Below are 13543 nucleotides of genomic sequence, written 5' to 3'. Positions count from 1 at the left end.
TGCTTGCCTTAGTTAGAAGTGATCAAGTCATAATTTGTGCAGAAAGAGGAAAAAAAGTTGTATCAGTGTGAGGAAGACAAAGAGGAGAAGAATCTGCAGTGGTCCCTTCACCCGTATCGCTGGAACTCAGCTATCAGGGTTTTCTAGATCCATCCTTGTTTAAAATTCAAAAGTAAAATCAGGCTTCTGATTAAAGTGCTGTTTCATTATTTTGCTTCCAAATAATATTTGAGAAAACTAAACTTACTATAATATAGAAATCCACCAAAAGCCATCAAATTTTGCATTTTGTTTTTAATTTCTCATAATATGTAGTAAAATGGAAACATTAAGGATATTGGGAGTTTTTTCTATGAATATGCTAATTTTTTCAAAGATTTTTCAGAAGGTGTCATGTTTTTAAGAGTGTTTGAAAAAATGAGAGTTTGGGTAGACAAGCAGCTTGCAAATTTCAGTGAAACTGGAATAGGCTGGTATACATATTAGTGTCCACATTTCTCAAGATGAAACCTGGAACTGTAGCTGTGAAGTACTGAAACTGATCTCACAAGCCACCTGTGAAAATCAGCCTCGATGCAGACAGGACTTGATACCTTCCACTCCACGGAGTATGTGAAGATCAAGACAAACTAAGCACCCGAAAGCACTGAGAAACTCTAAAGCACTGTTTAAACATATTCCACCATTACTGTTAATCATTTGAATGAAGTTTTTTAAACTTGATTGTTATACAAGAGAAAAAAATTTTCCTTCATTTATTACAGATCTTTTTCTTAATTACAAAGTAACAGATGCTAGAAAAGTGCAACCACACTTCTTTGGCCAAGATCCATTCATTTTTTTTTTTGCACAAGGAAAACATTTTGACCCCAGAGGTGGATGGGCTCAGGAATTGGGATTTTTAACACTGCAAAGCAAAGGTATTAGGTTGGTGCAGATGTAACTTTGGTTTTGCATTTCTGAACTTTGCCATTTGATGCTGGAATACACTCTTAAATGTGGTTACGTTATACATCATTTTAATGTGCATTTCTTGCTTTATGTTTTTTTGCTAAGGAATTATTACTTGCTGTTTATTTTATATGTATTTTAGGCTATGGAAATTATGTTACACAAAAGGTAAATTCAAGCAATTTTCTTATTTGAGTTCAAAATGGGTGGTAAAGCAGTGGAGACAACTCGCAACATCAACAATGCATTTAGCCCAGGAACTGTTAATGAACATACAGTGCAGTGGTCGTTCAAGAAGTTCTGCAAAGGAGACAAGAGCCTTGAAGAAAAGGAATGCAGTGGCTGGCCATTGGAAGTTGACAACCAATGGAGAGAATCATTGAAGCTGATCCTCTTACAACTACATGAGAAGTTGCCCAAGTCAAAAATTCTATGATCGTCTGGCATTTGAAGCAAACTGGAAAGATGAAAAAGCTCAGTAAGTGGGTGCCTCATGACATGACCACCAATCAAAAAAACCCATCATTTTCAAGTGTTATCTTCTCTTATTCTATGCAATAATGAATCATTTTTTGACCAGATTGTGACATGCTACAAAAAGTGGATTTTATACAACCAGCAATGACCAGCTCAGTGGGTGGACCAAGAAGGAGTTTCAAAGCACTTACTAAAGCCAAACTTGCACCAAATAAAGGGCCATGGTCACTGTTTGGTGGTCTGATGCTGGTCTGATCCACTACAACTTTCTGAATCCTGGTGAAACCATTACATTCAAGAAGTATGATCAGCAAATGGATCAGATGTACCAAAAACTGCAATGCCTGCAGCCAGCATTGGTCAACAGAAAAGGCCCAATTCTTCTCCATAACACCCAACAGCAGGTCATACAACCAACACTTCAAAAGTTGAACAAATTGGGCTACGAGGTTTTGTCTCATCTGCTGCATTCATCTGATATCTCACCAACTGACCACCACTTCTTTAAGCATCTCAACAATTTTTTTTTGCAGGGAAAATGCTTTCCAAGAGTTCATCAAATCTTGAAGCATGGATTTTTATGCTACAGGAATAAACAAACTTATTTCTCATTGGCAAAAGTGTGTTGACTGTGATGGTTCCTATTTTGATTAATAAAGATGTGTCTGAGCCTAGTTATAATGACTTAAAATTCAGGGTCCGAAACCATAGTTACTTTTGCACCAACCTAATAACACCATAGTGCAGATGAAAAGAAACAGGGAAACTATTGAACTTCATTGTGTCATTTTGGGATAACTTGAAGATCCTTGGGTTGGTCCATCATGGTTCAGTTCCCCACCTTCACACTTTAAACCCTGTGTGTAAATGCACTCCAGGCTTCCATGTGCATGCATGTGAGCACGCTTAGCTGTATCTCTTTTGTGACCTCATGGACTGTAGCATGCCAGGCTCCTCTGTCCATGGGATAACCCAGGAAAGAATACTGGAGTGGGTTACATTTCCTTCTCCACTCCATTTCCTTCTTCCACACTTGACCAGTATCATCATACTATTATATGCCATTAGGTATCAACAGAAAGAGCATTTATATGATTTTTTTTAGCCACAGTATCTCCCACATATGAAGTCGTCACTGGAACTCCCAGATGGAGCAAGCTGTTCTCTTGATTGTAGAACATATTAAATTTTACTTAAAATATTTTCTGAACCTTGGTATGTATTCCACTAGACTGTAAGCTTCTTGAGGACAGATTTTGAATCTTGTAGCTCAACCATCAACCATAGCAGCTGGCACAGAGTGAATGCCAATGCCTCTTCTCTCACCTAAGAGATGTCTGCATATATTTGATGTATCATGACTGTCTTTTATAAAAGGGTATACTATATGTATCATTTATGAGCATTTTAAAGAAAACAAGACCAGACAGCCAAATTATCTAGGTTCATAGTCCAGAAGAAAATATTTATGGATATTTCTATTTGTAGAGTATATTAAAGTTGAATTTATTCTGTGGAAATGTTATTTAATGTTTTAAATAGTTATTATCAGATTCTTTTGTTTATACAAATGAAAAATAAGAGATCCAGTATCATGGTATTCTGATGTGATAGGTACATCTTGGATAATTTCCAATTCTGAGAATGGTAGCAATTAATGATTATACTGGTATTTGGAAAGAAATAATTAAAGAGATATATTTTATTTCAAATCTCTTACCTAATAATGCAGAATATGACAACAAAGTGTCACAAACCAAAATTCAAGCTAACATGGTCTATGAAAATAGTTTTGAAAGAAATGCTGTATTATTGAAACCTATCAGCTGCTTAGGGAATGCCAGCTCTGAAACATTTTATATACCATCAAAAGTGTGTTTTTAAAAAAGTATGTTATACTATTTTCCCTTATAATGAAAAAAATACAAACAAGTAAAAATAGTTTGTAAAATTAAATATATACTTATATTCATGATAAGTAAGTACAAACTAACATTTCCAGTTAAGATTTTTTTCTTTCCTTTCTTTCCAATACAATACACAGATAAATCTTTCCTTACTTCCAGATTGTTGTAACCTTTGTTCCCAGAATGTTTCTCCACACTGCAGTACCTGCCTTTAGTGTAGGAATACAATGAGTAGTATTACTCTTGAGGGTCCCCATAGTAAATGTAGTTTAACCAACAGAGTAATCAGTTCTTACCATCATCAACCATCTATGAAAATCATGCATTTGACCTCTATAAAACGTAAGATTGCTAACACCCTATAACAGGAATTCCATGGCTACCATAAATGTTTTGGGCAATGCCTATGATACCATAGGCTGGCAAACCAAATGTTTAATCCAATGCTTTTATTACCCTCAATTTAACTTCATCATATCGAACATCTGGTTAGTTGTGGCCATAAGTCAAGAAATAAACCATGATGGTGAGTAACCCCAAAGTAATAAAAATGAAAAACACCTTCTGATAAACTAAGCAGAGACAATGCTAGTGATGTCATGCAGTTTCTGAGATATTATAGAAAAACTGTTTCTTAATATTGATAAGAAAATTATGCATCAGTGAAAATGCAGACTTAGAAATATAGTACTGAGACTTTCAATTTGTGATGTCTTCACTGATGAGGGAAAATGGAATTCTTATTACTAAAGAGAGCTGATCTCTTGGGTGTTGCTGATGGCTCCCTAACTGAGCTTAGTGTTTAATGATGCTGTACAAATAAAAAGCAGTGGGGGAAATACGAAATATCTGTATTAAATGCCATCCTGTAAAGTATTTGATGGATGGAAGAGTCTAATGCATTTTAAATAAATGCATATCATACTATCACATATAGTGAGTCTTAAAAAATTATTACTTAGATGCACAGTCCTTGTAGTGGTAGACATGGCACTGTGAAGAAAGTTTGATTTAGAAGCTATTTTCTATTATACTTGTCAAGTGATGGAGTTGTTGTTAGTCATATTATAATGTCCCTTCAACTTTGGTACATTCAGTGCAAAATATTTTGGGGAATTTTTTGTACCTTTATAAAAATAAAAGGCCCTTTTGTTCCCTTGAGAGTGCTTAAAAGGATACATACAAGCATGATGCCCGAATAAGCATGGTACATGAAAATGGAACAGATGGTACATATAGTATGATAGGTAGATTCTTATCTACATCTTAGAGAACATAAATATAATGAAACTATAAAAAATAAACAGAACTCACTGTGTACTTTTTTCCTGATACGCTGTGATTAATTGCTAATTATTTTAAAATTGTTTTCATGCATTATAAAGCATAAAATCTGTCATTAGTAATTCATTGTTTAACAGTTTGTCTTCAGCCATAATTACACACATATCACTTTGCATATACATTGTCACAGACCACCTTATTGCAAATCTTAAAGGTTACCTCATATTGACTTGGTTTCATTTTCCACTTGTGTCCCATGAAAGCTGAAGCCTATGGTACACACCATGCAGGTACTCATAAGCAAGAAAATGAATATCCTGTTACAACTGAGGGCTTAAATGAATGTATTTTCAGGAAATATATTTGTTTTTATTATACTGTTTAACTTGCACTAATTTGGAGATTGGGCCAAGTGCTGTCAGTTTGGCTTGAACCATGTTCAAAGGTAAGTTTCATGATTCTCCTGAGTCTCTAAAAGTTACCATGGAGCTGATGGTGTACAGGTTCATCTTTGTCTTGGAACATAACAAATGGAAAAAAGTTTGGCAGTCAAGAACTGTTGATTGAAAGACTGTTGGGTGGTTCCCTGGGCATCAAGCTCACCCAAATCCTTCCAAGAGGATCATCATCACTAGCCAGTACCCAAATGTGACAGAGCATCCGTTCCTGGAAAATAACAGCATTCAGCTTTACTCTAATGGAAGCGACTCCTGAAACTTCCAACGTTCAGCCATTCTTCAGGAAGGCAGCTTCTGGAATTGCCTGTCTACACAGAGCTGGGCATTTTGCCTCCAGGTCACTCAAGTCCAAAGGTACTGGTCTCTTCAACTGCTGTCAAGAGTTTTTCATAAAGCATGGAGAAGGATGGGTATGGAGGGAGATCCAGACGGTTAAAACAAGTGTGAGCTCTGCAAACAGAAGAAGCAGTACAGAGTTCAGAATGCTTTGAGTGAAATGAGATCCTTTCTTCTGGTGTCTGTGCATGCTTGTCTTTCATATTCAAATTGGTTTGTTGCCAATTTTCACACTCCTTTTGGAAACACTTTGAAAATGTTTTGACTTGAACAATTCAGAACTGAATTCTTTTAAGGGAAATAATATCTTTAAAAAATTTTTCTTTACATTTTCACAATCATTTAAAATCCATATGACATATATATTGCTATTTGTTTAGTTGTCTAGAATTACAAAGACAAGTTTGTATTTTTATTTCTCTTTTGATGTTAGGTTGTTTTTTTTTTTATTCCCCTAAAAGTCATGAAGGTAAGCTCTTGCAAAGTAATTTGTTTTCAGAGTTGGCATTTGCCTGAATGTTTCTTAAAAAGTCAATGGTTTTGCATTTTTTCATTTTGTTGGTCAAGGAAGAGCACTGAGTGTCTCTGAAGACCTCATGGCTTAGAGTTTTGGGAAATTCCCTGGCTGGACTTTCCTGTCGTAGTCAGTAGACCATTGTTACTTCTTTGACTCCTGTGCTATAATCTGATTTCTCCTAATTCATGATGCAAAATAATGGCCATTTAAATCATTATGTTACATTCTTTTTTAGAAATACCTCCCCTTTGGCCAAGATAGGAAAAAATATGCTTTCCTGTTATTTGCACCTGAATCACAATAAAAAAATAGACAGCCTCCAAATAGCACATCTTATCAGGAAGCAAATCTGCACTTTTGACATGAAATAGGAAGCATTTTATTTGGAATGTACAACAGTTTGTTTGCAGGAGCTAAACAACTTTGCTTTTAAAAACTGCTCCTGAATTAATATGGAATTTTAGGAGCTGTGATCATTAACAGGCTGTTTTTACAAAATCACATGGTTTTAACCTTTTATTCTTATAAATAACTTTAATATTTAGGAGATAAATATAGTTATACTCCTAGCTACAGTGTAGTGTTGTGGGAAGATTAGAGGTTTGCAGTTGGAGAAACTTGTTTGAATTTCAGCATTACCAAACAGCTGTGTGATTTGCAGTGAATTATTAAAAACCTTCCACTCAATTTCTCATCTATAAAATGAGAATCATATTATTTGTTTCAGAAGGATATGAGGATTAAATGAAATCATAGAAACACCATTATTTGTCTCAGAGGATATGAGAATTAAATGAAATCACAGAAACACACTTAATACAATGCCTGGCTTACAGTGTTTGACCAATTAATAAGACGTGCATTTTTAGCTACATTTCATTACCATCAAAAACATTTACTCTAATTGTCTTCATTAAATTGCCAAAGGATAATCATGACTCGTGGAAACTGAGATAACAAAGAGATAATAAATAAAGCAGGTGTGTGGCCACATAGCTTATTAAAAACGTTAACACGAAGGGCTCTGTCATATTAGAAAAACCAGGTCTTCCTCAGCTTACAATGAGGTTACACCCTCGTAAACTGAAAATATCATAAGTCAAAAAAGCGTGTGATACACCTAACTAACTGAACATCACAGCTTGGCCTAGACTACCTTGTACATCTCAGAACACTTACACTGGCCTACAGTTGGGCAACATCATCTAACACAAAGCCTCTTCTATAATAAAGAGTTGAATATCTCATGTAATTTATTGAGTTTCAGAATGTTTGTATGGGTATGGAATGGTTGTATGTGTACCATTTTTTTTTTTTTTTAACCCTGGTGATCACATGGCTGACTAGGAGCTCAGGCTCAATGATGCTGTCCAGCATCATGAAAAAGTATAACACTGAATATTGTTAGCCTAGGAAAAGATCATGACTCAAAACTAAAAATACGATTTCTACTGAAAGTGTATCACTTTTGTGTGTGCGTGCTCAGTCATGTCCAACTATTTGTGACCCTATCAACTGTAGCTCTCCAGGAAATCTTCCTGACCCAGGGATTGAGCCCACGTCTCCTGCATTGGCAGGCAGGTTCTTCACCACTGAGCCACCAGGAAAGTCTCATATCATTTTCAAACCACTGTAAAGTCAAAAAATTCTAAGTCAAACCTTCCTGAGTCTGGGACTGTCTGTACCAATTTTAGGACACAGAAATAGAACTGGCTCAGAGTTTACAAGTTCTTAATATTACAAACTCTAGAATATATTGGGGGAAAATCATTTAATCAATCTTTGCAATCAAATACATTTTCATAAACTATTTCAAAATTGCATTTGACATAGTACATATTATACCTCCTTACATCTGAGCCTTAACTTGGGTCTCAAGAAGAATATTTTACTTTTTTAAAGAAACTGAACTAGCATACTGAAAGTCTCAGAAATGGTTTAAATATCTATCTTGTGTAAAACACTGGTATAAAAATACTAACTGAAAACTTTAAATCTGTTACAGGGAAAGGGGAGGAAGAAGCAGAGAAATGAAGTATATTTTGAATATAATTATCATCCAGGCTTTGTGCGTGAGACCCATACATTCATTATCCCATTAGACTAAAGACGGTACTTCTTTTAGATGAAATTTAAACACTTTCACTTCACTGGCTACCAACAAGGCTGAGACTCTTTCCCCAAGTCAGCTTATTTGTAACATTTCCCGTTTTGTGATCTACATGTTCATCTACTTGGCCCATTTATTTTTTCTCCAAAAATTTTTATTTTGATAAATATAAATCACATCACATTGATAACCATTATCAAGGACACAATTCTGTAGCATTAAGTACATTCACATTGTTCTGCAACCATCACCATTATCCATCTCTAGAAATTTTTTCTCTTTCCAAACTGAAAATCTGTACCCATTGAACACTAACTCCTATTTTCTTCCACCCCTGCAACCATCAATCTATTTCCTGTCTCTATGAATTTGACTACTCTAAGTACCTCATATAAGTGGAATCATACCATATTCATCCCTTGTGATTAGCTTATTTCCCTTAGCATTTTCCAGGTCCATGTTGTAGCATAGGTTGCAATTTCCTTTTTTCCCAGCTGAATAATATTCCATTGTTTGTATATATTATGTTTTGTTAATCCATTCATCCATTGATTGACACGGGTTGTTTTTACATTTTGACTATTGTAAAAAAGTATTTTTATGAATATGGGTTCCAATTTCTCTATATCCTCTCCAATACTTGTTATTTTTTTTAATAACAGTCATTCTTATGAGTGTGAAATAAATTTATCATCCAAAGTTTTAGGATTTCTTATTGACTTGTAAGAAATACTTCAAAATAAAGAGATTTACTCTTGTATTATCTCTCACTAAATTGCCAACATCCGCTGGATCATGGAAAAAGCAAGAGAGTTCCAGAAAAACATCTATTTCTGCTTTATTGACTATGCCAAAGCCTTTGACTGTGTGGATCACAATAAACTGTGGAAAATTCTGAACGAGATGGGAATACCAGACCACCTGACCTGCCTCTTGAGAAACCTATATGCAGGTCAGGAAGAAACAGTTAGAACTGGACATGGAACAACAGACTGGTTCCAAATAGGAAAAGGAGTCCGTCAAGGCTGTATATTGTCACCCTGCTTATTTAACTTATACGCAGAGTACATCATGAGAAATGCTGGGCTGGAAGAAGCACAAGCTGGAATCAAGATTGCCAGGAGAAATATCAATAACCTCAGATATGCAGATGACACCACCCTTATGGCAGAAAGTGAAGAGGAACTAAAAAGCCTCTTGATGAAAGTGAAAGAGGAGAGTAAAAAGTTGGCTTAAAGCTCAACATTCAGAAAACTAAGATCATGGCATCTGGTCCCATCACTTCATGGGAAATAGATGGGGAAACAGTGGAAACAGTGTCAGACTTTATTTTTTTGGGCTCCAAAATCACTGCAGATGGTGACTGCAGCCATGAAATTAAAAGACACTTACCCCTTGGAAAGAAAGTTATGACCAACCTAGATAGCATATTGAAAAGCAGAGATATTACTTTGCCAACAAAGGTCCATCTAGTCAAGGCTATGGTTTTTCCAGTAGTCATGTATGGATGTGAGATTTGGACTGTGAAGAAAGCTGAGTGCCGAAGAATTGATGCTTTTGAACTGTGGTGTTGGAGAAGACTCCAGAGAGTCCCTTGGATTGCAAGGAGATCCAACCAGTCCATCCTAAAGGAGATCAGTCCTGGGTGTTCTTTGGAAGGAATGATGCTAAAGCTGAAACTCCAGTACTTTGGCCACCTGATGTGAAGAGTTGACTCACTGGAAAAGACTCTGATGCTGGGAGGGATTGGGGGCAGGAGGAGAAGGGGATGACAGAGGATGAGATGGCTGGATGGCATCACCGACTCGATGGACATGAGTTTGAGTGAACTCCAGGAGTTGGTGATGGACAAGGAGGCCTGGCATGCTGCAATTCATGGGGTCGCAGAGTCGGACACTACTGAGCGACTGAACTGAACTGAATGTCTGAATCCTCCAATTAACTTCTTTTGCATACTTGGATTGAATGATGAATTTTAATTCATTGTGGTCTTGTGGTATGAAGAATTCTAAGATGATCTGCCATGACCCATGCCTTTGTATAATCCCTATCTTTTAAGTATGACAGGGGACCTGTATTTGTAACCAATAGAATATGGCAAGGGTGAGGATATATTGAAGATGTAATTAAGTCTCACATCAGTTTATTTTAAGTTAATTAAAAAGGTGATGATCCTGAACTTGGGCCTGACCTAATTAGGTGAGACTTTTAAAAGGAGCATCTAGAAATCAGAGTCTCACTGTTGCTAGATTTGAAGAGGTAGACTGCCATGAATTGTGTAGATTTAAGGAATAAATTCTATCAACAACCTAAAAGGGAGTTTGGAAGCAGGTCCTTCCCTAGTTGAGCTTCCAGATGAGAATGCAATCCAGCCGACATTTTGATTTCAGCTTTCAGATGCTGAGCAGAAGACCTGGCTCAATTGTGCTCGGACTCCTGATTACAGAAACAGTGACATAGTAACCATGTTGTTTTAAGCTGCTAAATTGGTGGTAATTGGTTACGCAGCTTTGGAAAACTGCTACAGGTCTCAATGTAGTAGTGTAGCCTAAGAAGAGGTAGTTACGGGTAATAAGTGTAATATAGTAGCATCACCCCTATCAAGGGCAGTGGTGGAAGCTGGGAGTCAGCAGCAGTCCTTTCATCCTCCCAGGTTTCTGAGCAAAAAAACAGGAACTCTGAATGTCTCTGCTGTTCAGTAACTTTTCCAGTAAATCCATAAGCCTGGATACTCATATTTTTAATTCAGTTCTCAATACAAAAGGAAGGACTGGACAACTTTTTTGATCCTCTTCAGTCACAAGACATAATCACCATCATTGATCCTCAACCTAAAGCTATCATGGATTCCTGAATTGCACCTGGTTGCACAATATATAGTTACCATAACAGAACTTTCCTTCTGAATAACATGAACAGCCCCTATGGAAAATGTTTCATGAGGATGGAGAAAGTATGTATTGTTGAGGGGGAAACTGTAGAAAGATTAAATGGTTCCCCCAAAGTCAAATCAAGAATAGACCACAATCTTGGGTTCCTAGGGGAAGTCCAACATTAAACTGAAAGCAGGGAAACTAATGCTTTGGTTTTTTCAGTTTTGGAAGCCTGAGTGTTCATTTCATCCTACTTCATGATTTTAAATTGCTAGTCCTCAACACCTTACCAGATTACACACATTTTGAGGACAGAAATTAGAAAAATAAAGCTTCAAATATTTTTTAAATGAATGACTCAATCAAAACATACAGGAGCTTCAGGGAAAATGGTCCAGATTTGGTCAGTTTAGAAAAGTCTGGGAGATACCAGGGGATTTTTCAGGTCCTCTAACCAACAAGTTCTATCTCAGGCTCACCACAAAGCAGAGATATTCAGAGAGATATACGGGGAATTAATCAGAATCATCCAAGAAACTTGTTTACAATGGAGATTTTAGGTGCACCCCCTGAAATTCTACTTTAGAAGGTCTGGGGTGGGCCTAGGGATCTGCTTTTTAACTATCACACTAAATGAGTCTGACGCAGGTAGGCTCTACTATTGGAGAGACATCAATTACATTAGAAATAAGATATCTATATTGGCTATTCTTAGCAGAGTTTTGTGTGCTTGCAAAAATTTCAAAACTCCTTATAAACAAGACAGCATTGCTAATAAGGAAATTGAGGAATCGTGTGGTTAAATAAATTGCCCAATATTTACCATCAACTTGCTGTGTGAGCCAAGAACAGGGGGAAAAAAAAGGCAAAACAAAACACAATCCTCTGAGGCTTCTCACACCCCCCTCTCCCACCCCATTCCATGTCCTAAGAAAACTCTAGCAGAAAATAACAGAAGGGCCCTTGGACTATGTTGATATTGGCAGCAAAAGCACATCCAGTTATTCAGTCTCAATAAAAGAACATTTTTCAAATCTTTCAAAGCCAGCCACACTAAGGCTATAATGAGTTTACCTCATTTTACTCTATGCAGCCAGACCCACTCAAGGAGGGCAGGTCTGAACTAGTCTTTGGGAAATCATGCTGGCATTAATATAAAGAAGATTTAAAAGCCCTCCAGACATCTGGTCTGACTTAATAGATCTCTTGGTGCTTTCTGGATTCTTTAAATGTTAACCAGGAGGTCATATGCTTAACCCTCTTTTCTTTCCTATAGATATAGACAAGTCGATTATCCAAATCCAGTGAGCCCAAAGAATCACAATTATATCTGGTTTCATAGATCTATTGATTAATGTGTTTCTGTATGTGTATGCATTTATAAATTGATTCTCCCAGAAGTGACTTTTGGAAGCTTATAAGGACTCAAAATATGAGGCAAAGAAGAAATTAGAATCAAGATTCTAAAGAGAGAATGAGAAAACCATGGGCTTCATTTTATCTAGTAGATATAGCCCTAGAAATAAAATGTATATAAATCTAATAAATCCTTTTTATTTGCATTATCATTTAGAGTGTGTTTTATCAGTACCCTCTTTTCAATTGGCAGTGGTGCCTAATCCTTCTGATTTGTTTCCCTACTCCTCTTTCAACTTTTTTATCGAGTAATTAATAAATCAAAAACAAATACTTAAAAGCATCCTGGAAAATCCCTAAAGTATATTAGAATATCACACTTTAATGTCATGATTTCTTTGGAAATAGGAGCATTCCTGACCAAGTTTACTTGTCAAGCTCAAATTCTCCCCATCTGAGCCTGGCTTTCCCACAAGGGAATCAGGTGTTCAGGCAGTCTTGCTGGCAGGGCAGCCAGGATGAATGGCCAGAGTCGGCCAGGAGCTGGGCTGTGAGGTGGGCAAAGAGGGGCTCTCTTCTTAGGCTCTCCAGGGCCCCCGCATCTGCAGACTCTCTTTGATTATGTACCCCTTTGAAGGCCCCATATTTGAAAGCTTGGCATTCCTATACAAAGTGCCCTGATGAATAAAAATTAATTTTTCAACTTACATTTCATTTATTCCTTAATTCATTGAACAAACAAGTTCTGAGGTCATACTGCATGCCAGACATTGAGCTGTCCCTTTGTATATGAGAATGAATAATCTGGTCTCTGCCTATGAGACGTTTATACTCTGACAACAAAATGTGCAAGCAAATGGGACCTGCCAAAGGTTACGCAGTCTGTGCTCTATACTAGGGGTCTGAAATGCAGCCTACCTTTGACTCTGCTCAGCAACTCATAATCCCTAGCTCAGGGCTGCTTTTCTCCAGAAAACTGTAAGAAACCTTTGTCTACTCCAAAAAGATTTCTATGGGCCATTAGTGACCCTGCATACAACGAGTTACGAGTCTGCTCTGTGGAGTCAAGAAAGGCTTTAGAGAGGACACTATTTGTGCCAAGCCTTGAAGGATTTGTAGGTGTTGTAGGGTTTTTCTGGTTTAACAACAAAGAGAAGGACGTTCCCAGCAGACTGCCTGGAAGCGAGAGGAAGCACTGCAGGAAACTTGAGAACTAAAGTGCTTGAGTGACAGGAGCCCAGAATGGACGTGAATGCAGAGACCTTTTCCATCCA

General features: G+C 36.9%; 1 protein-coding gene across 2 annotated transcripts in view; it reads right to left on the bottom strand.

The window, feature by feature from the left end:
• Positions 1 to 3370: 3370 nt before the first annotated feature.
• The window catches only part of HECW2 (HECT, C2 and WW domain containing E3 ubiquitin protein ligase 2), a 432558-nt gene continuing 422385 nt past the window's right edge, over positions 3371 to 13543 (bottom strand). For both annotated transcript variants that reach the window (XM_070388859.1, XM_070388865.1), the window contains one exon: positions 3371 to 5527. In XM_070388859.1, the coding sequence (XP_070244960.1) occupies positions 5416 to 5527 (112 nt within the window). In that variant the 3' untranslated portion in view covers positions 3371 to 5415. The remainder of the gene's footprint in view (positions 5528 to 13543) is intronic.

The sequence above is a fragment of the Bos mutus genome, chromosome 2 (assembly GCF_027580195.1).
Source record: "Bos mutus isolate GX-2022 chromosome 2, NWIPB_WYAK_1.1, whole genome shotgun sequence".
In the NCBI taxonomy this organism is placed as follows: domain Eukaryota; kingdom Metazoa; phylum Chordata; class Mammalia; order Artiodactyla; family Bovidae; genus Bos; species Bos mutus.
The sequence above is the reverse complement of the archived record's forward strand: the minus strand, read 5'-3'. Positions and strand labels throughout refer to the sequence as shown.